This window comes from Tinamus guttatus, unplaced genomic scaffold (assembly GCF_059628265.1).
Source record: "Tinamus guttatus ecotype Peru unplaced genomic scaffold, ASM5962826v1 Tinamus_guttatus_pri_ptg000185l, whole genome shotgun sequence".
Lineage (NCBI taxonomy): Eukaryota > Metazoa > Chordata > Aves > Tinamiformes > Tinamidae > Tinamus > Tinamus guttatus.
Window position 1 is genome coordinate 252462 of NW_028288719.1, and position 26091 is coordinate 278552.

General features: G+C 38.9%; 1 protein-coding gene across 2 annotated transcripts in view; it reads left to right on the top strand.

Annotated features, from left to right (window-relative positions):
* PIP5K1B (phosphatidylinositol-4-phosphate 5-kinase type 1 beta) overlaps window positions 1-26091 on the top strand; it is a 97903-nt gene that overhangs the window by 47891 nt on the left and 23921 nt on the right. For both annotated transcript variants that reach the window (XM_010226316.2, XM_088523374.1), the window contains 6 exons: window positions 5925-6042; window positions 10034-10186; window positions 12240-12539; window positions 22910-23121; window positions 25834-25917; window positions 26026-26074. In XM_010226316.2, the coding sequence (XP_010224618.1) occupies window positions 5925-6042; window positions 10034-10186; window positions 12240-12539; window positions 22910-23121; window positions 25834-25917; window positions 26026-26074 (916 nt within the window). The remainder of the gene's footprint in view (window positions 1-5924; window positions 6043-10033; window positions 10187-12239; window positions 12540-22909; window positions 23122-25833; window positions 25918-26025; window positions 26075-26091) is intronic.

Consider the following 26091-nt stretch of genomic DNA (forward strand, 5'->3'; position numbering starts at 1 on the left):
AACTGCTTGGCAAACTGCTACCCATACCCTGTCTTCTGGCTGCACTTCTTGGGAGCACGTTTTGTCCCCAGGTTGCCTGTTTGCGCAGCGCGGGTGCATTAGTGCTTTGCCTGGCACGGGTTCGGCGCGAGGGAGCGTTTGGGGCATGGCAGCGTGTTCTCCACCTGCCTCCGTTTGTGCTTCCTTGAGCAGAGGCCTCTGCCAAGGGCTGCTGCGAGTCTGACCTTCCTGCAGAAAGCTCTTAACAGTCCTGTGCACTTCCCCTGCTAACAGGCTTCAGCTTGGGGTCTCGACCCTGAGTATTAATAACGTTTTCTGGGGTTTCTAATTAAGCTGGTAAGTCCGTTAGAAGCCATTCACCTATAGGCACCCTGCTGCTACCATTGACTGTAAAAAATGAACAAGTGAAGTGCAAATTTGTTTCTTTGGAGGTTTTCGCTAATGAAAGATCATTCAGTGCTTCCTGCTGTTTAATGTCAAAAGCTTAATGTTGTCTTAAGATAGCATTTGGATAAAAGCCCAAATGAGTAGGCAAAACTACTGAGAAAATTATAAGCTTGGATATATTTTAAGCAATCTGGGTCTTAACCTATATTTAAGACAAAAGTGTACTGTTTTGCAGTATGTTTTTGAGGAATGATTGAGAAAAAAAAGAAAAACTGACACTTGCCCTTGGAAAGGTCTTCACACCAAACCTGCACAATGGGTTACTATGATACTAGTGTTCCTGTAATTAAATATATATATTCAGTACTCTGAATGCTGTGTGTCAATGATACTCAAATGTTCACGCTAAAATTTACTTTACTTACTTTGTGGCACTATATTTGTTTCCAGTTGCAATTTTGCAAGACAGCTAAGAAAGTGGCCTGAAGTTTTGGATAAAGCACTTTTTTTTTTATTTTTGCTCTTTTAGTGTGGGATGACCCAAGTTCATGACACGCATCTTAGGGCTAGTGAGTAAAGTGACAGCTCCAGCAGGACGAAGTTGTTTCTATTTGCTAAACAAACAGCATTTGAAAGGAAATAGTTGTGACAACAAAAGCAAAGACATGCTTGTTATGGACTATTGATCTTTGCCACTCTGCCAAGTATCAAATTCTTGGTAAACTTGGGTTACCTGGATACTTGTGTATATATAGACATACTTACCTATTCTTAAAATGTTCTGAGATCCCTGCATTAATGTTATCCCCAGTTTCTTCTTAAATAGTCACAATAAACAAGAAAAATGCCTGTGTATTCAGTTATTACTGATGTGACCGTTATGATTTGTTTTGAGGATATTATATGCAACTGTATTTCAAAGCAGCCTTTATATGGTACCTCTTACATACAGCATACAGCAATGGAGTGTGCAGAATAGCATTCAGTGAGAAGTAAGGATATTACTGCTGGATTTTATCCCACAAAGTAAAATAACAGCTATTTGTACAGATCCCTGTGATACCTACTTCATTGTAGATATGTAGGTAGTTAGGCAAAAAATTGCTTAACTGAAATAATATGCAGGAGATGAATATGCAAAAGAAGTACGTGAACTACATCAGCACTGGTCTGCTTACGTATTCAGTTTGTGGCATTTAAACATGTTTTAATGCATTGTAGATGAGTAGCATTTTCCAAGAATAATGAAACTCAGGTTGAATACTCTTTGTTAGTTTTTAATGTCAAGAGCGTTTAATTTTGGATGCTTTGATTTTCAGAAGATTAAAAAGACAGTAGGTTCCACATGAAGGAACTCAGGTATTACTCCTCCTCCTGTTCTCCCTCTTTGCTCTTTTTACCCCACATCTGAGGGGCGGTAATACATGATCCCCAGACAGCCGTGTGACAGTTTCTTTGGTCAGCAGCAGGTTTCAGCAGCGCCTGATAACTTGTCTCTGCTCCCCGGGAGGTGCAGCCAGCCTGCCCTGCCTCTGCAGATAGGCAGGGTGTCTCCCCAGCGCCGCTCTGCAGCGTGAGGCCGCAGCAGGGCAAGGCTGCCCATCTGAGCCCATCTGAGCAATGCTTTCACAAGGCATGGGGTTTGCCTTTAAAAATGCAATTGTGTTAGTTCATGGTTAGCTTGGTATCGCACCACTTCCACTGCAAATCATTCCGCAGCATGTACGGGAAGGGATGTGTGAGGATACTCATTTTAGGTGCTTTTGGCTTAAAAAAAGTATTTAAGGTATTAAAAACAAACTTGCATGATAAGCTTAATCTTTTCTGTACTACCTAACAATCTTTTGCTTTTGTGTAGTCTTAAAGCTAAGATTATTATTGTTTCCTTCATAATCTTTCCAAAGCCTAAATTATTTTTCATACCTTGTGTAAGGAGATTTGGTTTACTGAAGGTCACAGGAGTCAAAGTTAATAGTAAAAGTCAGTCGTTTTTCTACTAGACTTGTGCTGTAAAAGGAGAGGGAAGTTTTCTGAGATTGCCTCCTTTCTTTATAGAGCACACTTCTCTCATATATCCAAAGCTCAGTTTTGCAGATTAAGCTTTTCTTCAACAAATAACAGATACTTTTCCCAATTGTCTGCAAAAAAGTAATCCTTTTTGGGAACCTCCCTTGTTAGGCTTGGTTAGAAGTTATCTAGTGGTTTGCACGTGTACTTAAATACAAACAGTGAAATGTCTGGGCCCTTGTAAAATGTCCCAAGAAAGAGTGAGGAGAAAGCAGAAAATCCATCGTCTTGGAAACATATGGGCGGAGAATGATATGTACTGTTTTTGAGAGGTTAGATGAATTTTCTTATCTTGGAATTGCAACTCTTAATTAGTGTTAATGTGTGTATCTCGAGGATGCTTTTGCCAGAACAGTGTGTGTGGCATCCTCAGCTATTGAAAGTGATCTGGCGATAGCTCCAGGGCACATCGTAGGTGCTTCATGCCCAGACAAGGCTGAGGTGTACTTACACCCAGGCTCTGTATGGAGGAAGCTTCTCTTCTGTACAGTGAGAGCTAGGGCATGTCCAACCACAAGGAATTAGAAGGGGTTCCCTTACTGCAGAAAACTACTTATTCCTGCATGGTTTTCCTGTTAAAAATAACAGCAAAACACTTGGTGACTTTTTTCCAGGGACATAACCAGGGAATCTTAAATTTATGTCAAGCTTAGTTCTGGCATCACAGAAGAGCTTCCGATTTTGATCCTGTAAGCTATTCTAATAGTCAGCAAAGATGCAACTAATCTATATAATTAATAAAAACAGCTGAGTATGATGAGAAGCTTTGAAGACCTTTGGTAAAAGGAGACTCTTAAAAACCGTATTGCAAAGATTAAGGCAACTTTCCTGCATAGTGAAATTGACTACCAGAGCTGTGACAAAGCAAGCTCATCTGCTCTAAGTACATAGAATTGCTTTCCCTGTAGACATCAGCCCACAAAAACTGCTCTGGTTTGCAATTAGCCTCTGATAAATTTCCCTTCATTAAGGATTAATGTTCCCCTGCAGGGCTATTCACAACAATTCATTTCACTGTCGGTAGATTTTCAGATGTTTCAGAAGCGGCTTGGGCCCTCGATGTCAGCATAGAAGGGCTCCAATCTTTGTTTGAACCCGAGGGAAGTTTCCACAATGGTACACGTTCTGGTGTACTCGGGATGTGTAATGTATTCACTATCACACTTCCGCCAAAGAGGCTGTTGAGTTATGGCTGGAAGAGGCAGATTTTGTAAAGGTATGTAGGACCCAAAAGGAAGAGTGTATGGAGTTTCATTTGTTTTTTTAGTAAAGTTTAGGTGATGAGTCTTCCCTAACAATGATGCGATGCTTCAGCAGAGAGATACCTCTGTTCTATTCTCGTCCGCATCTTATTGCAATTAAATGTGTTTACAATTATGGGATCAAGTTCCCAGCAGAGATACGCATACATTATCCTGGCTGTTGAGTTGTCTGAAGAATGCAACCTGGAGCTGATATGCCATCCTTACACTACCCAAAATTCAGTGTCTAGCACATCCAGCTATATAAAATTTAATGACAAATGGAATGGGCCATGTTCTGAACAACTGAAAAGACTGTGTAAGAAAAAGCATCAGATGATCATAGCTGTAAGGAAACACCTTCTGATTCCTTTTTTTTTTTTTTTAATAAAATGAACAACAAAATGCATGTGGATCTGATTTTAATGTCTAAGCGTTGTGATACTTTGTGCTATAAACCATGCAGAAAAGTTCATTAGAACTAAGCAGGCTCCATTAGCTGATGGTTTAGTATGCAGGAAAAGACCAGTGTCTATAGTGTCTGTGTATGTCTTTAGTCAGCCAAAATTATCTTTGCGTTTATGATTTCTAGCCAGATATTAGGTCACTTTTTTTTTTTCCTCCTTTGATTTACTGCTCAGGAGCATCAAGTGTATGGAACCTCAAAAATCTTTTCTGCAGCTCCCACTTCCTGATGAGCAGCAGTTTAGCTCTGTTTGGCTTCAGTGGTATGAACACTGGTGGCAGCTTGGTGGGTTGGATGAAATTTTACCATTAAATTTGTACTAGCAGAAGACGAAAAGCTGGTATGACAAGCATTAATTGCTCGGGAATTATACTCTTAAATATATTCACACACTTGGTTTAGTCTTTTGGAACGTTGCTTTTATATTTAAAAGATTTCCTAGATTTTTGGTATTCTTTGGATATTCCTACTGCCAAGTATACAGGTACGTATTGTGTGACTGAAGAACTTAAACAGGGTGAGGTACTATTGGAAGAGCTGTCTTTGGCCACAGTGTCCGGTCTTCTGTATTTTTTTATACTCAACTTCATATCACTGCATTCACAGACTGGGCAAGCTTTGTCCTTCTGCTGTTCTTGCTTGTATTGAAATTATAGCCTAGAACTTTATTTTTGTGGTCAAAAGCCTTCCTCTAATTTTCAGCATAAACATGTCCACGGGCAGTTTTTATGTATTTGTTTTTCTGATAGCATTTTCCTGCCAGGGTTTTCCTGGAGCAGACATTTCAACTCTTGTTTTACAACTACAGTCTAGTAACACAGCAAAAGAGTTTTTAAACATGAAACAAGGAGAAGAACTAAAGAGACCACATTCTTGTAGCAGCCCCCCTTAACAGATGGGCCGAATTATGGGCCAGTCACCCGTTTTGTCTGTTTCTTGAGCGTATTGCTTTCCTGAATTCCCAGCAGAGTCCATAACACGCGTTTCTATTTAACCAGCCAAGCACACAGGATAACGCTGGCTTGAGCTGTGGTGGAGTAAAACATGCAATGTGGCAGGCAAACAGTCAGAAAGGGTCTGCAAAGTCCCCCAGTGACTCTCCAGTTCTGGACTGTACTAGCAAGGACGAGCAAGATACTGTACTGTAATACAGAGAATAGTGCAGGGGATGCAATTTCCTAGGAAAGAAGCAGCCAGTTGAAGCTTGCTGGCACCAGAGAAGAGGTTTTGCCCCACTTCCCTGCCTCTGGCCACTTAGCACAGCAGAAGGGGCAGAACTACCTCTAGTGTCTGACTGACTGCCCTGCAAACCCACTCAAATCACCCAAACAGCACAAAACTGTTTTTTGCCAGATTAACTTCCCAAATCCTTGCTCATGTGAAGTGCAGAGGGTGACCTTTTCTGTGTCAGTACGCTATTAGACCAGCTTATGTTTAAAGGGTGTCAAAAGTTGTAAAATTAGTTGGAACACAACATTTATGCAAGTGGGTATTGGTGGTGAAAATAATCATTTGTCCTGTCCTTGGAGGAGGGAGAAGGGAGTTTGCTGGAGGTGTTCTGCCTCTTGCAGCCACTTCCGATACACTGATTAAAGGTGATGCCAAGGCTTGTCTGAATTTCTTGCTCTTTACCCAGGAGACTGGCAGTGAAGCTTAAAGTAAAATACTTTGAAGTAAACCGTCTTTAAAGTAAACTAGCTAGGAGAAGGATGTTGCTTCAAATTGCTCAGTAACAACTGGGTCTGCTTTATTTTTGTTCTCAGTGAAGGAAGCAATCTCACGCCTGCTCATCATTATCCTGACTTCAGATTTAAGACGTATGCACCTCTTGCCTTCCGCTATTTCAGAGAACTTTTTGGTATCAAGCCTGATGATTACTTGGTAAGAGCTTGCATTTTTCCTTTGAGTTACCAATAATTATAATGTAAATACCAGTTTCATAGCAATAGGAAAGATGCTTTAATGATGTTCCAGGAGATGGTAGACTTTCTGCAGACTGGTTTGTAACTACTGAATATTTTTAGCATTTGACTAAACTTTGTAGTTGTTAAACTGTGAGATGAATATGACTGTTACTGCTTATTCAGGCCATTCTTTCTGCTAGTTTTAATTAACTGTGAATTTTACTGATTCAGTTCTAACAGAGCCTCTTTTTTTCTTTTTTTATTTAGTCCCTTTATTAGAAAGACATTTGCCTTCAAACATTCACTCCTGCAGTCTTGGTAAGAGTTGGCAGGCCTAGGAAAGAAGCATTTACAAAGTATCTCGTTTGTTCTCCTAACCCAGACCTTGGTGCTTCTCCACACACAAGTGCTTACATGAAAGGAAAATTTGCACTTGGCAGAAGAGTAGGCTTTACTTGGTGGAACCACTTTGTGCACTGCCAGAGAAAAGGATCCACTATTTTACTTCTCCTGTTTTTCTGCTTCTAGAAGGAAGTCTGGAAGTTAAGAGCTGGGTTGTTTGCTAGGTGACTAGTTCATCTCATCCAAGTCCACCCCAAAAATCTCTGTCCCATTTAGCAATTTAGTGCTAAATAAATAGTTATACTGATTTAGTCTCAGCACAGTTTAGCTATTTTGTGCTTCAAAAGCTTACTGATAAGTCTGTTTTTTTAGATATTTCTGGTTTTGATGATACCTGAGCTTCTTTAAAAACATAATAATTTGAATGAGTATGAAGTAAAAGTAGATTTGAACTGAAATATTTCTTAACAGAAATCTTGAACTGACTTCTGTTATTTTGGGGTACATTATAAGTGTGGTTTTTTGTGTTCTTGAGTTTTTTTAAGACCTTCTTGAGCAATGAGCCTAAAAACAAAACTTAGCTGATTTTGCCTTTATTGAACATTAATATTCTAAGTTATGTTCTGGGCCACTAGATGTTACTATCACTCAGGGCAAAACTTTTCTTTCAAAAAGAATGATTCAGTGTTATTTGCAATAAAATGCTCTTGGGTTCGTGTTTTGTAAAAATGCCCTTATGTTGGGTTTTGTGTTTCCTTTTATGGGCCTGCATGGAGATAGAGAATTTGGGATATGTAGTCAGCAGCTGAAAAATTTGTACTTCCTAAAGAAAAGCAACTGAGATATGCAGCTGCTATTCCATTGTAAGGCACATTTGCAGCAGTGAAAAGAAAATATTAAATACAGACTTTGTTTGCAGTTGATAGGGGTTTGTGTCATTCAGTACAAGATGACTAATCCCTGAGGAAACTCCCAGTAGAGGTAACTTGTTGCAGATTTTTTCCCCTCTGCCCTGCTAAGCGCAGTGACAGAGCAATGCCTGCACAACGAAAGGGAGACATCTCCCGAAGATCTACCAGTGGAACAGGTCTCTAGGCAAAAGCTGGAGGGTCACTAACTGCACACAGACACCACAGATGGGCATGTTTTTTATTTCCAACTGGGCATGTGCTTTGGGCAGCTGTTGAGAAACTTTAGGAAAGTGTTTTTCATTATTGGTGAGACAACAGAATGGAGCTCTCTCTAAATCGTGGTGTGACACACGTGTCTGGAGCAATGTACCTGGGGTGCAGCTTCCCCAGCTGCAGCAGCTTCCTCTTCCCTAGGTTAGAGGGAGGCTGGATGCAGTTGCAGAGTTGAGGGTTGAGCAGTTTTAAAACTGAGCTCAACTACTTGCATATACAAAAGTGGATTTCCTTCAATAAATAGTAGCTGGAATTTCAGTGGGGTGTTTTATTGTTGTTTTTTGGTTTGGGATTTTTTTTTGCTTGTTTTTTTTTTTTCTCTTTGTGACTGTTTTTATTGATACAGCCCTTTGTTAGGGTTATGCCTACTCTACGAAGAAATTAGAACCCATTTCTATAGTTCCTGACTCTAAATAGGCAACATGGTATAAGCAGGGCAGTTCACAACTGGTTCTGTTTAGCCCAGAGGGAGATGTGACCAAAGGGGTCTGGTGATCAAGAAGTAAAACTAGTTTTAGCTTGGAAGCTTCTTTTCCTATTGGTTATTACCAAAATAACTAATTAAAGGTATGCTTCCAATATCCGGATCTGCCAGAATCTGGATCTTCCAGAATCTGGATCTGCCACTGTCTGTCATGAAGTGATTGTAACTATAATTCAGTATCTGTAACAGACCCATCAGTGTAACAATATGACAACTGATTATCCAGACTGAGGAGAAAGGGAACAGAAGGAAAGGGAGGAAAAATTGCAGCGAGCGCGTGCGGTGTTTATACTGTTTGCACTGACTAAGCCCAGGTACAACCTCACCTTTTCCGAGAAGGCCGAGCATTACTGCTCTGTAGGATTGATCACAATGACGAGACTAAATGTACTTGAACACTTAATAGCATCAAACACTCACTAAAAGTCTTGGAGTGAAACTTTTTTGTTCAAGAAGTATTTAACTGCTTTGGACATTGATTTTTTTAAAAAAATCTCCAGGCAAAATTAGGTGGACTCTTGTTTTGCAGCCCTTTTTGGTATGCTTTATTTTATCGAAATGAACTCAACTGTAAAATGGCAAACACACAGTATAGATTAATAACTCTAGTTCATGCTATTTTATTGAGCTTGAATGCTTTAGATAATTGATTTCAAATGCCTACAGCAATGAAAACTGTTGATGAAGCTTTACATATTTCGTCAAGAAAAACCCTGGGGTTGTAACACAGATGCTGATTTGCACTTAAGGCCTGTCGTGTTATAGACCACTAATGATGATCTATCCTTAATCAATTGAAGCTGTAAGCTTAAATGGAAAACTGTCTCTTACTAAGCAGAACTGATCTAACAGGAGAAACGAGGAGAGAAACAAACAAAACTTTCATACCATATAAAACCTTTTAAAAGTTCCAAGCATGGGAAAAACCTCAGCTGGAGCCAGTATAGTAAAACGCATCAAGGCACTGATTTGAGTCCGTAGGAAACATGCTTCATTAGTTCAAGTGCTCACAAAAGCGCATATTCAATCTGTTTTCTTATACCTTTTTTTTTTTGCTATCACCACCCTCTAAAATCACTGGCAAGACTGGCTAAAGTTAATAAAAGCCACTTTCAGCAAATAAAGGGATTTTTCTTGTGGAATTGCTCAATTCATCCTAGGCACTGACCCAATAATCCAGATATTTTGTTACTGAAACCGTTATTCCTGTTGCAAGAAGAGCAAAAGACATACTGTTCTGCTGAGAATAATTCCAGGGTGCTTATGCTGCTCATAGGTCAGGTCTTTTGCAGTTTTGTTCTTTGAAAGACTGAACTTTTAGAGTATTGGACTGTACACTAAATTTGCAATTGTGGAAAGATGCTGATGTTGAACAGAGGAAAAGAGGTTATGAACAAAAGTTTTATGTTAGTATGTTTTAATCAAGCTCTTGCATTTAATAGAAACAGACTTTTCCATGTTGTTGAATTTAATGCATCTCTTTTCCATTTACTTCAAATAGAAGGCAGAGTGTGAACTAATGAAGGCTTAATAAATGTATGTAAGTGTGTGAGACCTGGTTTTACCAGTAAAGAGCATTAAGTGTTGTCCTTTTCCTACTAAACATGATGTTTGGGAGAGAGCTGCCTGTGGAAGAGAGCTTGTCTACATATGCAAAACAAGTATTTTCCAGTCCCCCCCCCCCCCCCGTTTTTTTTTCTCTTGACTTATTTTTTTCTGTTTTAATCCAACAATTCGTTAGAGAACTACATCAGAATTATACTAAAGTGGTTGTTGTGAAAGTTTCAAGCCAAACCATGGCTGGACCTGCTTTGCTCTGTAGGGACTGCCGCAGACTGGTGATGCAGGCCCCCAGATCCCCACTTGCACCCACAATTCTTTGTATTAAACTTCTGTGTCAAATAACATCTATTTGTGTTTCTTACAAATTCCCCTTTCACTCTCTGTCTCTCTTCCAGTATTCAATCTGCAGCGAGCCTTTGATTGAGTTGTCCAATCCAGGTGCCAGTGGGTCCCTCTTTTTTGTGACTAGTGATGATGAGTTCATCATCAAAACAGTTCAGCACAAAGAGGCCGAGTTTCTTCAGAAGCTCTTACCGGGGTATTATATGGTAAGTAACTTCATAAATCATAACCTATATTTTTTCTATTTCACATCTTGCTTTTCAAAATTTGACTTCATTAGTTTTCTCTAATCTTTCAGTGACTTCATCCATATTTTTCACAATATGTTTGACAGTGTTTTCCCCTTGTGCAATTTTGCATTCCTACACCCTTCAAAAAGAATATATCTCAAGCATAAATTTTAAGATAGCCATTATTTTTTTTAAGCATTCAAGATGAAAACAAGGATCATCTTCTGACTGGATACCAAATTTTGTTTCTAATAAATTCGTAATTAAAATTATTAAAATTTCTAATTCCACTTTTTTTTCTCCATTTGTGTTTGTCTACGCTTTTGCCATTCACTCAGAGTGGACAAAGAAACTAGACCAGTCAGTTTCACTTTTGTTTCTGACTACTAATCCCCATTTCTCATGTATTAAACAAAGATGTATTAAAAATACTTTTATCCTTTTTAATTTGTTCAAAAGCTATGTTTAAGTAGAGCTTTTGAGGGAGAAAGGCGGTGTTGGTTGTCTTGCTTTAATGTGTATCAGTCATCACAAAGTGAGGAAAATGACCCGTGATCCAAAGCAAATAGAACAAATCTTTCTTTTTTAACAAAAGCAAATGACTTAGCGAAGTAATTTGAACAGAGACTCGTATAAGTCGACTTTGGAGTACTAGACCTGTTACTATTGGCCTGATTTCTGAGTGTGCTCTCTTAAGTAAACACTGGAAAAGCTGCTTGTATTGAAAATGGACAGTATTGTCTGCATTATATTAATGTAACTCTGATTCACTGTTTATTTAAAGGAATTTTGTGCACTGACAGCATCAAAAAGAATAATAAGGGCAGGTGCTGTTTTTTTTTTTTTTTTTTTTTTAATTCCCTATTGTGATGATCAGGTTTGAGTAGACCATTATTCCAAATAAACATGATGAGAATTTGCCTTGAATGTTACTTCAATGTGACTATATGCAAAGGCTGAAAAAATGTGAAGTATGATCACTGTGATTGTGTCTTATGGAAATGTTTTAAGTCTTACATAATTACTAAGTCACAACATACAGCTATAGGAGGAAAGTTAAGTTTTCTCTTTCTTACCTGTGCCAAAACCAGAACATATGTGTTTGAAAGGACAGAACTAGGGTTTTTTTTGTTCTCACCTCTCTGTCCTCTCCTCTATCCTCATGTGTGTGTGTAGTTTTTTTCTTTTTTCTTTTTTTCCCCTGTTGTGGAATTTGGATCATTTTACGCCTTTCTATTCTGATGGTCAGTGAGGTTCTGTCAGGACCTTGGACTCATGTTGAGACAACTTGGTCATTTGGCACAGACCCTCATAGTGAAAAGCGTCATGAAGGCAAGGGGTCTGTTTTTCAGAACCCAAGCCAAGGTAATGAGAATTACATTTTGACTTAAGCTGCTTCCAACAGGTGAAATGAGAAGGACATTCAAATCAAAATAAGAAAACTAATTCTTCACAATGTTTCTAGTTTCAGCTTAGTCTTATCACAGGAAAGAAATTTGGCAAAAATGCAATTATTGCTCTTCTACTGTCACATATAAGTCCCTGGCAAAAAAAAAAAAAAAAAAAAAAAAAAGCAAGCCTTTGGTGTACAAGAGTTGAATATTCAGTAGTATTTGTCAGAACAGTGCATGCCAAGGAGTATGGTCATGGCAGGAGCTTAAAGTACGTGTTAAAGTACAGGAATGAAACTCTGTGCCTAAAAGCAAATGGTGGAAGCAAACTATTGCTTTTGCTGTTGGGCTTCTGTTTACTCTTCAAGCTGGAAAGATGGCCTGAGCTTTGTGACTTTAGAATTGTGGCAATTCTGACTTCTCTGTTTCTCTTCGGCATGGTCTCTTCCCTATGGTTATATGATCTTTCTGAAGTACAGGCTCCCAAATAAGCAACTGGTCGAAGAAATTGTAGAATAGGAGAACATGAGCTGTATTCTTGTTGTTAATTCCCTTTGGCATACAAATCCTTTTCTTAAGGATTTTCTTTATGACTTTATTTTAAAAAGTCATATTTAATAATATGTGTTTTATTCTAGAATCTGAACCAGAATCCAAGGACTCTCCTACCCAAGTTTTACGGGCTGTACTGCGTTCAGTCAGGAGGCATTAATATCAGAATTGTTGTAATGAACAATGTTCTGCCACGAGCCTTGAGAATGCATTTCACCTATGACTTGAAAGGCTCCACATACAAACGGAGGGCATCAAGAAAAGAGAGGGAGAAATCCAACCCTACGTTCAAAGACTTGGATTTCTTGCAAGACATGCATGAAGCATTGTATTTTGACTCTGAAACTCACAGCGCACTAATGAAAACGCTGCAGCGGGACTGTAGAGTGAGTAAAACTTAATGATTTTTGGTATTCACACCTTTTCTGGATTTGCTTCAGAAAATCAGGGAGCAGGGTATAGCTCCGTATATTGCTTAATCTGAATCTTTTCATGCATTTTAATTAAGGAATACTATAGATGTCAAAGTACTGATGAAGGATTGTAGTTTAGTTAAGTTGTTGAGATATCAGATCCAGTTGTGGAAATAAAGCTCATTTTTGTCTAGGGAGAAGGTAGATTGGTAGAAGGGTGTTTATTCTTGTTTTCCCTTAATTTTAAAGACTTTCAATAAATTCTTCTGGGGCACAGCAGACATGTCAAAGTGTGTGCATCTGCAGGCTCAGTATTGCTGTGGTAAGTCCCACTCTTGGTAACTTAGCAGGAGCTGACAAGATGTATGGGTGGGGGTCCTAGGCAGCAGGCACAAGTTTGGTTCTGGAGCGAAGCCGTTTCTTCCTAAGCTGGAAGATGAAGTGCTTGGGTGCACGCACCAGCTTCCCAAGGGAAGAGAGAGTGGCTGCCACTGTTCTTCAAGAAGACTTTGACAAAGGCGATCAGCAACTCTCTGCAGACGGCCTTCTTTTTTTTTCCCCTGTGAAAGAAGCAGGAGGCCATAAGGAAAAGAAGAAAAGAGAGTTATGCAGGCTTTTCAGAGGTTCACAAGATTCACAGAGGATACAGAGAGAAAAGACTGGATTTACCGGAGGAAATCCAAAGGGTTTGAGAGCAAAACATGGGCTATCAGGGTAAGCCCCATCCATGGAAGGGCATCCTGGGCACGGGGGCGCGTTGCTCTCCGCCACCTGCGGCGCGATGGAAAGCCTCGTTACTGCGCGTGAATGGTACCTCTTGTTTGAGTAACACAGAGGAGGTCCCCAGTGCCTCGTGCTCGGCTCGTGACGCCGAGTGACATAATGTTCAGCTGTGCGTCCGGCGGGGAGGTCTCTGCAGCGTGGGGCATTGTTCCCGGCATTGTTCTCCTGCCACCTCTCATTGTTCCTGGCATTGTTCTCCTGCCACCTCTCCTGGGAGCCTCTCCCGAGCTCCAGCCCGTGCTGCAGGCCTCGGCCAGCACATCTGGGAGTCCCGGCCTCCTTCTGTACCTCCCCCTGCTTGCCAAGGGCCGCTTGCACAGGCAGACCCCTTGTGTGGAAACGGGTGAACAGTCAAAAAGAGGGAGCCTGTCTGAAAAGGAGACAAAATGAGAATCAGACATTTAGGTGATGCAGGTATTCCTGCAGGTTCCTTGCTTGAAAGCTTGGGTAGACTCCTGGCATATGTTGTTTGAGTGCTTTTTCAGTGTTTTTAATATAAAATTAACAACTCTGAAGTCAGTCTGGGGTTTTCAGAGTTCCTGATAAAATTTATTGTTATTAAAGGAAATCATCTTTAAATATTCAAGTTTAAATCTCATTAATATATATAAAAAGTAAAACTACTGTTTATCCTTTACAGTTTATCCCCTATTTGAATAAGCCTACCCCCATTTGTAGAGCAAAGGTAGCAGACTCTTTTCTGTCACATGACAAAAATCAGGTTGGTCTGTGTATGTCTTTCACAAATTAAAAAAAAATGAGAAAACCAGTGTCCTGCCCTTACATGGAAAAAACACAAATTTTGTCACTGCTTTCTTGTGACTGTGTGGAGGTGAGTCACTAACTGACATAAGTGATAACTAACTTGACTTCAATTTTAAAATGATAAGGTCTATCTGCCTCTTTCCTTATGCTTTGAATGAGAAACTTATGAGAAAGTGACAGCATGTGTTGGAATGAAATAGTAATGAAAGAGAAGAAATTATTAATCCTGATAGTATTTCTGGACAAAGTCATTCTGAGTTGCATCACTTAAATTTGGGTTATATTTTCCTTTGTATTCTCTACAGTCATGATCAGTAAAGAATACTTACTTCTCTCTCTGTCTTTCTCTCTCTCTCTCCCTGCTTTTGTTTTAATGTAAACAGAGATTCTAGGAAACAACTGGCTGTTTTTCTGTGTCTGTTTCCATATGGACATATCTTCCTGAAACCTTGGCCAAATTTCTTTAAATAAGTGCAGCACCTCTCTTTCAGTAATGTATACCTTAGTAAAGATAGGTTATAAAATATCTATAACTTTTTGTTGTGCTTGTTGTAGGCAGAAACTAGTTTTGTCAGCCAAATGTCTATCTGAAAAGAAGAGCTGAATTTTGATCACGAGACCCAGGTAGGCCAAGCACAGGGGCTGGGCAGGCCTTGCTGGAGCGAGCAGAGCAGGCAGCAAGGATCCCAGCCTCACCTGTGAACAACGCTACGGAATCACCAGCCCCATCCTGCCGTGCTCATATTTTTCTTGTTCAGCCTTTGCTGGCTGATGGAGCCATGGAAGGTCTTCTTGCCACCCCTTGCCATACTTCGCAAATCTCGGCTCCATCTGAGCTTGGCTTTCCTGGTACCACACCGACATGCCCAGGCAGCATTTCTACTTTCCTCCTTTATAGCCTGGCCTTCTTTTCTCCTCCTGTCTGGGGTCTTTCCACGTTGGAGCTCTGCCATGACTTCCCTGATAGCCCAACGACCTGCTGGGGAAGCAGGACCTGCTGAATCTGCTGAGTATTGGGATGGACAGTTTCCATGCCTGAGATGTTCTCCTGAAGGCAAACCCAGCTTTCCTGAGCAACTCTGCTCTTCAAAGCTGTCTCCCCTGAACTATCTACTTGTTCCTCGATAAGCCAAAATCTGCTTTCCTGCAGACTGGTCTCTGCTACTCTCCTCAGGAACTTGATTTCTCCTTTGCATGGTTGCTAATGTCAATACATGTCCACGATGAGAAATGATTGCAAAGTCAAGGATGAGGTCAAGCATTGTATTTTCATTAGAGCTTAAAGTGTTAAAAGGAAAAAGTGCTGACTGCTCAGCAGTGCAGACCTGAAGCCAGCAGGACTCTTGTTGGGGTTGTCTAGGAACTGATTTCCTTCCAAGGGAGTTCTTCAGTATATTCACAAATAAAAGACTTTTTTTCCCCCTTTTTTCCTTTTTTCCTGTTGGAGTAACCTGAAGCAAACTTCAAAGCCTACATTCTAAATAAAACAGTTTTTATTTAAAAAAATAGTTTCTAGCATTTTGAAAAAAAATCAAAAGGAATGAATTTAAAAGTGTAGCATTTAAAAGCTATGTGTTACTGAGCTAAAAATAACTAAAAATGTGCTGCAGACTGTGACCATTGTACTCTGCTCAGTGCTCGCCTGGCACAGTATTTCAGTTTCCTCAGGGGTTCATGCTCAGCTATTTCATGCTATTCAGTGCTATTTGTGTCCCAACCCCTCTATGAGCTAGTGATGCTTAGGTCCCTTATCGTGTTATTTCCTCTCCTTTTGTTGAAATCACTTAGTGTGTAAAATGTAAAAGCACAAGGATATTATGTCAGAATAGAAAAACTAATTCCTTTACAGTTGAAATCTGTTTCTTCCTTATCCTTTTTATCAAGAGTTGCTCCTTCCCCTTCCATGGGGAAAGGCTCCCTCCTGGTAGCTCATCACAGCTCCTGTGATGCTTCTCTTGGAGTATCCGTTCCCCTTGGCCACACACTCCCTGCAGCCCCAGGCGTGGGGAATAAATGATCTATAGTTAGTGGGATGGCGCTGAGGGCTTCCTCATGGTCATCCTTTTAGGGTGATCCCTGCAGTAGCTGCTCCGAGTCCTCTGTTTTGGTGCAGACAACTGAAAACTGAACTAGCTTTCAATTTCCAAAATGTCACTGAAACTTATCCTTTTGTTCCCAGTGTGTGCTATCATAGTTGCTTGAGGGGAAAAGACAAGTAAATAGTACTAGTACGAAAAACGTCATCTGAATATAGTTCTTGCAAATGTTTGTACTGAAGGAAGCCTTTCTCAGTTCAGGCAAGAAAGAAGTTTGTAAAACCATAATGTGTCTGTCTCGTGTAACAGTAAATACTGAGAACACTGGAAGGTGCTGTTTCAATAACTCTGATTTAACCAGATACATTTCATTGTTTATCATTCATTGTTCATTGTTAATCACACTGTTAACTACTGTGATCACATACAGTTACAAATTATTTTAAAGCTTAATTAACTAAAGAATTTTAAAGCTTTTGCATCACCTAAGCAAATGCTAAATAAACACAAAGCCATTTAAGGCATTGAGGACAGTTTAAAGTGCATTGGAGGACTTTTTAATATTTTTTTTAAGGTTGGGAAATTGAATTTAAAGTCAAATTGAAATTAAAGTCAAATTTAAATGCTAGTGCATTTTTAATGAATCCTGCAGAAATTATTTGTGTGTGGAAGAATGCTGACATAAGACTAAAGAGTAGGCTATGAGAAGAAGTGATGTGTTAGGTGCAAGAGTAACTTCAGCACAACCCAGTTTATATGAGAAAGACTAGAAGTATAGTGTGCTTTATTCTTATAGTTGATACAACCAAGGAAAGCTATGCATTCATTGTTACTTACTCACTTCTCTTTAGTGGAGCTCCTAAGCAATGCTGTAAATACAGGTTACCCTGTTCTGGGCATAAGCCATAGGAACAGGCCCCAGAGGGCTCCCTGGGACAGGAGTTTGTGGTTCAAGCACCAGGTAACAGAGATTGTCTGTTATAGACCCTTGGAAAACAAAGGTAGAGGCCTAGGGAAGGACTTGCTGAAAATTACTGTGGGAAGGTTATATCAGAACATCAGCATGTGGCCAGTGTTTTAATTATGAAAGCACCCTCAGTATCTTCCCTGTAGTCCCTTGAAGTGCAGAAGAGGTAAAAGCACTAGCTGTTCGTCGAAAGGGCAAAAAAGGAAATCCCAGATTAGATCTGTCAGTGTCACGACTCTACAGACAGAGAATCTTTATCAAGCACAAGTCCTTGAGGCCTTACAAACTCTCTCTCAATTAGTTACATAGCAAAGTGAATTAATATAGCTTTACTGGAGAAACTTGAATTCTGAGGTAATAGACAGTGGCAAGATCTTGTGTTTGTAAATCTTTTTTTCACACCTACAAGCAGACACAGCATCCCCAGGAAAATGGGGAGGATTCCCATGTCTTGCTCCCCTCGCTCTTTACTTTGCTGCTGGTTGTTTGACTGAACAGTGGGTTAGTTTTTTTGTCAGTCAATGCTCAGCTCTTAGCGTTCGTCTTGTCTCCAGTGCAACTTTTTTTGAAGTGTATAAGTACCTGTGAAGGGAGAGGAAGGAAATGATGCAAGGTGAACAACATCCATTTATCTTGAGATTTGGAATAGAATCTACACGTTGCAGGGACATTGCAAACATGTCACAGCCCAAAACTGAAGTTACAGTTTATCCCCCCACTTCTGCTTAATCAGAAGCAAACCAGAGCTTATAATAAGAGTTCTAGAGGTCTTTATTTGTTACTTTAGGATAACATTTTTTTTCTTGATGAACCATACTTAATAATTGGCTTACAAACTCAAGTGGAGGAAATGAGGAATTTTGTATTGTGTTAAGTAATTAGATATTGTGCTTCAATAAGAAGAGTTGCGTGGGTTTGTTTTGTTTTTCTCTCCAAGTTGTCAATAACAGATCTAATGACATTAAACAAGCAAAGTGTTTCTAGGCGATGTTGCATGTTTTATGCTTTTTATTGAGGATATATCATCCCATTTCAGGGGTGGCAGCAGGGTGGGCAGATAAGTTTTTCATTCTCTCTTTGTATACACTTATGTCTAAGAAGTGAATTCAAATGGTCTTTAGTCCTTTCTTCATCTCTTTCCTTAAGACATGTCTTACTGCAGCTGAAGAAACCCAAGTCTTTCCTGATGTATGAAGACATATATATGCTATATGTAAACAAAATCAGGAGGATTAAAATTCGCGAATCTAATTTTTGGCTCAGTGATTGGAACAGGGTTCGAGTAATATTTTCTTCTTCATTGCCCAAGATTTTTCTAGATATTAGGAATGAAAATATATTGCTGTCAAGATTCTCAGTTAGTATCTGAAACCAAACAACCGAGTCCCGCTTATGCATTATGGGATTTTCCCACTAATAATTTCAATGGAATTTGAGCCATTTTATCCAGGATGATTTTTATTTAGTTTGGTGCAACACTGTTATGGTTCAATTTTGTTTTCTCCCCTTTTCTAACATTCAGCAGGAATCCTTGGAAATACTCCTGTTGTTGGATCTACCAAAGCAAAAAGGTTTCTTTTCATAGGTGCACCCTCTATGCTAGTAGGAATTTTATGAATGAGAAATATTCTAAACAAGTCGATGGTTACATATTTTCATTGCAAATTTACATTGGAACAATTAATTTATTGGTGCCTATATTTCAAAATATCTTTCACAGAAGCAGTGGAAGTGAATCTGTTTGTGACAAGTGGCTTTGAAAAATAGGGCAATCATTTCATGCTATTTTTACTAGTGAGAATCAAATTCTGTGTTACATTCTGCTTCTTTTTTCCCCTTTATTATGTTAGCAAAGAACACGATGGACTTCTCTAAGGAAATTATATTTCAAGTGTGGCATTGATGGCCTGACTGGAGTCTGTAAGGACACAGATATTTAGTGTCAGGGTCAAAGAGGGTCATTTCTCTGAAATTTCAGGTCCAGGTGGTATTTTCATCACTTTGATTTTAAACAATTGCTGCAAAAATCTGAAGGTTTATGGTGTGAAACACTGTTGTACTGAAGCAACAGGGATAAAGAACTGGTATGGTTGAACTTATTTACAGGTTTTTAAAACTTTTTTAACAATTGTAGGTTATCCTTTAACTGGGATAATTTCAGTGATTAATTTTACAGAGTCTTGTTATAAACAGTAGAGGTCCCATATTGCGGGAGTGCTGAGCTGCAGCCTAGGTCAGACCCAGCAGATGCACAACACAGAGCAGGCAGAAGTACTGATTTTAGGTAAAGGTCTCTGCAGAAAAGCTTGTTTGAGGAGAATGGACATCTATCTGCACTGCAGATCTCTTGTGTCTGTGTATATGACAACCTGTACAGAATCGTTTGAAATCCAAAATTCCTCTTTATTTCTATTTTTAAAATCAGAAACTGGATTGTAATTTTTTGGACAATTAGTTAACAGTAAGTTGCCAGAAATTTGCTGAGATCAGAAGTGACAGCCCATGTGTTTTGAAGAGGATTGTGGATTTGCTTTCTTGGAGTAGATTTTCTTTTAAATCAAACATCAGGCATATTTGCTCAATCAGGCCTGTATTTTAAGAAATGCTTATTTTGTAACAAACGGTTCTAGCTTGTGTTTTATATATTTCCTTATTTTGCAGCCTAATTATTGATTCACAGTAAAATTCATCTTGTTTTGCTTATGTTGGTTCCTGTTTCTCTTTCCTAAAATGTTTTTAGAGGAAATGTCTGCTTGCACAGTTATTCGTTTAAATTTCTGTATTTCATAAACTTCTGAAATTAGCTTTTGTTGAGTAATGTGTTCCTTGATTACATTATGAAAATGGCCTGCTGAGTTGTAGTTGCTTTTTATGGTTAGTGATGTGAATGCAGATTTCACTTGCAGACAGCGCAAGTATGGCTTGTGATGCACCTAAGATAAAGCTGAAGTCCCACGGCAGAAATACTTAGTTTGTTCTGTTAGTCATGGGTTGTGATTGTTCAAGGTAGATGTATCTAAGTTGCTTCACAGAATGTATCTGACTAGCTCCAAGACAGAAAATCTGGTCAAAGGAGTTTCCCTGTTCAAAATAACATATCTTAGGATGCTACTTTATTTTTATATGGTATGAGAGCAAAGTAGAGTCAAAGATAAGGGAGTAAGAGAGGCTTTTCCCATGGAAATTGTCAAGGCAGCTAAAACTGTCCATTTGTAGTATGTGGTGCCTGGGTGACAATGCAGGATTCATAAAATACAAATTGCTAGGGAAAAAGCACTTATACAAATACCAAGAAGAGCAATGCAATGCAGAGTTAATGAACTGAACATTCATTCATCTCTGTTAAAAACAAACACTTAATCATGCAGTCTACTGACAAACAAGCATATTCTTGCTGAAAGCTTCCAGTGTCGTTATGCTAGCAAAGTGCATTTTGGGGTAGTTACATGTTAAAGATTGACTTTAATTATCCAAGCATGCATTTGGGGGAATAATGTCCATATCTAGCAATCCCACAGGGCTGACATAAGGTTTTTTAGAAGGCTGCCTTATTTTTGCTATGAATGAATGCTCTTATGGTACCGAACAGTGCTGTAGTACCCTCTTGAGGGTTTTCCCTTCGTAAGATCAGGGACTTGTTTCACCACCTTAATTTATACCTTACCTTGTTACTTTATAACAGAAAGTTATGCTCCTCAAAAGATATTCAATCTAGAATCAGCAGAACTGATTATAAGAAGCCCTAGACACAAAGAAAGGCTTGGGTAAAAGTCTGACGGAGATAAAAGTCTTTGTATAGACTGAAGAACTTGGACAAAATATGTTTGTGTTCAACACTGATGTTTTGAAGTTTGTTTTATCGGTGTGTGTGTGTGTGTGTGTGTGTTAATCATTTCCCTACCAGCGTTTTCCGTAGAAACAAACAGGGGTGTACAGTATAGCACAGATCTACCTAAAGATAAGTATTTGCATTAGGAGTGGCTATTTTGATTATCAAATTATTGAAGGGAGGAAATTGGAAATGTATACCAAGGCAGTCAGTAGGCGGAAGAGGGGCCACGTTAAAAGCACCCTGCCTTGTACGTTGCAGCCTGTGAACAGGGCCCAGAACAGGGTGTCTGGGGGATGAGGTGGGCGGACAGGGGCTGCAGGCCGCTTGCAGGAATATGTGCTGTAATTAATCCAGGGAGGATGTGGGTGTTTCAGCTTCATAATGCACCAGAATAACAAAACGGATACTTCTTGTTTTTTTTATGAGGCTTTTCAGTGACCTCAGAACAAAGTCATGAATAGTGAAAGTAGTGGGTTTTAAGAGACATTAGTTAGTTATTATTAATCAGTGTATTGATGTGTATTTGGAAAGCTGAACTTTGTCATAAGGAGGTCCCTGGGCAAGAACCAGCACATTATATTTAAGAAGCTACATCCAATCCTAAATGTTGGTTACATATTTGGTACATAAAGTTGTGATCTCTCCTATTAAAAAGGAGCTAAAGAGAAGGTCGAATGCAAAACTGCCAGAGGCCAAGCTGATATTTTGTAATTTTAAAATAAAAATGATAGTGCTTTTTCCAAGCCTGATCGGCAGGTGAAATCTGCATTGCATAAACAGTATTATTGATTATACTATTGAAGGATGTATTTTTGAGAGGTTGAACTGTATTGCATTTTTACAGTGTATTCAGCACATACTTACAATATGTGGTTGCGCACATTCTGTTGTGACATATTTTGAATGGCAGCATCATCTATTTTTTTCAGAAATTTTGAGTAAAACTTCGTTGAATTATTCAGCAAAGAGGAGAACCTGCACCTTTACATCCATTCTTTGTGCAATTTTTGCCAGTCATGATCAACATAACATGCAAAGTTATTAGCCACAAGCATTTCTAAAAATAAAATAAAAAGTGGTGCTAAGAGTAGTTTGCTTTTTCCTCTTGAAAGATAAATACCAAAAATGAGTTCAGGAAATTCAGGAAAAAAAGTTCATGTTGCAGCATGAGAGCTTGAAGACAATTCAGCTGTATTGTACGTTTGGTTTGTACTTACTGCAAAGAGTACATAAGGAATGCAGGCAGAGTAGACTGTGTCTTTCCCGTCTCTTTGCTTATGTTCTGGACAGAGACAGTAGTTAAAATTATCTCTGATGGGGAGGGATGTTAAGTCTCCCTGGACTTACTTTTCCTCCTCATACAAATTCATGAACCATTCAATACTTTTCTCCTGATTGTCACCAAATCTCATTTCAGATTTGCAAAACGAGCTTTAGAGCTCACAGGTCAGCTTAATGTTTCCAGTAAGATGTTTATTCTTTGACTCACAAACTGGCATACATGAAGGTACTGCTCTTTACTTGTTGTTCCTGCAAAATTTGGTTTAGTTTTTCATTATTGCTACCATGCAAAATATTTAATACAGTGCTTCTGTGCTATATCATATGTAGTGAACCTGTAAATTGCTTATTTGCTATAAGTAAAAAGAATTGCTGACTAGAGAAATCTTCGTTAACTCCAAAGTATGTTAGCTCTCATTTCAGCTATGCATCTTCTTCTCCCACTTGTAAAGAGTGTATTGAGGTAATTAGTATTTTAGCACTAATTTACCCCCCACATTGACATGTAGGGGTAAAAAAAAATAATTACTGTTTTTCTATTTTTTCTCATGAGAGAAACTTCTATTTTAGGGCTTGTTTGTCAAGGTTCTCAAGATGCTGCTATATAGTTGATAGTTGCTGTAGTCTTTTTTTTTTTTTTTTTCTTGTTTCAGTACAACCAGTTCTTCTTTATTGATAGGTATTAGAAAGCTTTAAGATCATGGATTATAGTCTGCTCCTGGGAATCCACATACTGGACAGTAACATGAAGGAGAAAGACGGGGAGTGTTCGCAGAGCACATCTGATGCGAAGCGTCCTGGAGGGCAGAAGGTTCTCTATTCCACAGCCATGGAGTCTATACAGGGTCCCGGCAAGGCTGGAGACTCTGTCATCACAGAGGCAACAAATACGTAAGTGCCATAACCTGCTCCTAAAGCTGCTGCTAAAATTCGTACATTCCACCTCTTCAGTCCTGTCCCATTTTATATTAGGCCTGATATTGGCACACCGTTCAAGAATATTCAGCATTTCAGGATTTGAAAGATTAAGCTGAGTAGAGCTTGTTTATATTTTGTAACGATTTCAAATTTGCACTTTTTGAGATTTGCTGGAGACCCAGGGGGAAAAAAAAAAAGATTAGTAGCTTGATCATCTTGAAAGATGGAATAGCAAATTTGATTAGTTCAGTATAACTTATGTAGGCACAAGTATATTCACTTATAAATGAGTTTTATGAGACAGACATTGCACAAGCTCCATGTATCATCTAATTTTAACTGGAAGCAACCTTATGAGCCACAAGCAAATACTATTTGTTAGTGTTGAAATGGATATTTATGCCGGAGTTATTTTCATCTGAGAGTAGTAGACTCCATAGAGTATGATACATAGAACTATATCATCAACTATTGGAGTGCGGTGATATCTATGTTCTGCATTTCAGGATATTTTCTTAAGAAGTGCAATTTTTTATATTATTTGCATAGCAGAAATCACGGTAGAAATTTATTTGTATAGACCACAGTTAACCAACTACCTTTGATACACATTCAATGTTACCATTACGATCACCATTCTCATTCTGTGTATAATTAGTCTTTGATAATAAGGACTAAGGAGGATTTAATTTCACGTTAAAAGGATTTATTCTTCTGCGGGTTTTCAAGGAAGGTAAATACCATTAATGATAAAGTGATTAAATGTAAGCAAATGGATAAATGATCATGCTTAATATTTATAGAGATTTTCCAGCTGTTAAGAGCCCTAGACTATAAATTTAGACAAAAGGGCTGAATTTGGCCAATTTTGTTCAGTAACACTCTCATTCACATAGAAGATGGTAAGAGTTAGTATTGTTAATTTTCATGGTATGCTCTTGCATGGTAGTGTAAGTGCTGTGCTGGCCGGTTTCCTGTAGTAAAAGCTAAGCTACTTGCACAATTCATCCAAAAAAGTCCCGGTGATGTCACGCATGGGACCTGTCGCGCGTGTCCCCGTCACGGGGCGCAGCGCGTTCCTCCGGCAGTGCGGTACCAGGAGAGCCCCGTCCTTCCCTGCCCTCGTGCCGTGTCCTGACCTGGGCTCACACAACTGGTAGCGCAACAGATTGCACTGAGGGACGTGTCAGTTAAAATGAACCTAAGTCTTAATAATAAATAAATGAACTGGAGACCGATCCCTTTCCCGCCTTGGTTCACTGAAGGGCCATACACACGTAAATCAGTAAATGGATACGCAATGGCCAGAAATGCTGCTTCTCTTGGATTGAATTTGTTGTTTAAACTATGGCATGGCTTTCAGGAAAAGCAGCTAGTTTTCTAAACTTAACTCTTAACTTAACTCTTAACTTAAACTTAACTCTTAACTCTTCTGTGTAATTGGGGAGTGAATTCAGCTGGAGCTTCTGGTTAACATGGCTTTACAACCAGTCGGACTCCGTTCGTTCTTACACAGTCTTCTTTGTGCCTAAAATTGAAATAAATATTTACAAGGTTTTTAAAAATTAGGAGATAGTAGTCCTATTCTGTGGGGGGTGGAGGTTCCTGTGCTTTTTAGCAGAATGAGTAGTTTGGGGGAACATGATTAACAAAGTTCAAGTTCCTTCAGCAAGAGGGGAATTACAGAACTGTCAACTGTTTACTGATTGTCACACTTGAGAAACAATCAACAGTGGTGGAAAATAATGCTTGCCTTGTATGTATGTTTTCCTGAGACACTTAGCAAATTATAGTTGTTTGAGATTTTTATTGGGGGAGTTAGGATTTTTTTTTGTCTGCTGAGTGGACACTCGATTCTGTTTTTGCTAACAGCCTCAGGTGAGCTTGCTCTTCGAACTGTTAGAAAAGTAGAAGTATTGAACGTGTTGCATCTTCAATATTTTCATCTTGTTTTCTCCTGTCTACATGAAGGTGAACCAGAAGCTAGCAGAAGTAAACTGAAAACTAGATTTCAATCTCTGGTCCTTAAAGCAGCTGGACATCTTTTTTTTGGTTCTTTGAGGGGGGTGGGGATGCTTAGTGGGTAGAGAAGGTCTCAGGACGAATAATCAGTGCTTGAAAGTCATGCTAAGTAAATGCTCTGAGACAAGCAGGAATCTGGGTAATCAGGTTTCCCAACTTGATGCTTTTACTTTTTCCATCACTAATCTGTCTGTAAGGAAGTCTTGGAAATACATTTGTACATTTTTAGTAAAAAACATGCAAAACTCAACATTTTCAAACTTGAAGAGTAGGCTCTCTACAGTTTTATTATAATGGCCAGTAAAAGGACAAGGTAATTCTTCAGCTAGGCATTTTTTTTTGTTATCCTTTATTAATAACTGATTTAAACTTTTTCGATTTTTCAGGTCTAAGTATTTCAGCTCTGAGTATTTATAATTCCATTTAAAAGTTATCCCAAAACATTGTTCCTTATAGTGATTATTTACCCCTCTATCCCACATACTTCATTTTTTGTCACTTAAAATCAGTTATGTGCTAAGTGACCAATGTTCAGCTGACTTTATAGTGTAGCACCTAGTGCTTCTTTGTTTGGGTTTGTAAATAGGTGCAGTTCATCTGCTAAGTGATAATCAAGAGAGGTCTTAAAGGATAATCTGCAATGTTTCTTGTTGTTTCCATCAGAATGGGAGGTATTCCAGCTAAAAGCCATAAAGGGGAAAAGTTGCTTCTATTTATGGGCATTATTGATATTCTGCAGTCTTATAGGTAAGTGGCAGTTGTATATCAAGTTTTTACTGCAATCAGCTAATTTGATGTTACTTACATATAAGAACTGCCCTACAAAACTTCCATATCTTATATTTATATGCTTAGGTTAATGAAGAAGTTGGAACATTCCTGGAAAGCTCTTGTTTATGATGGGGTAAGTAGATTATTTTT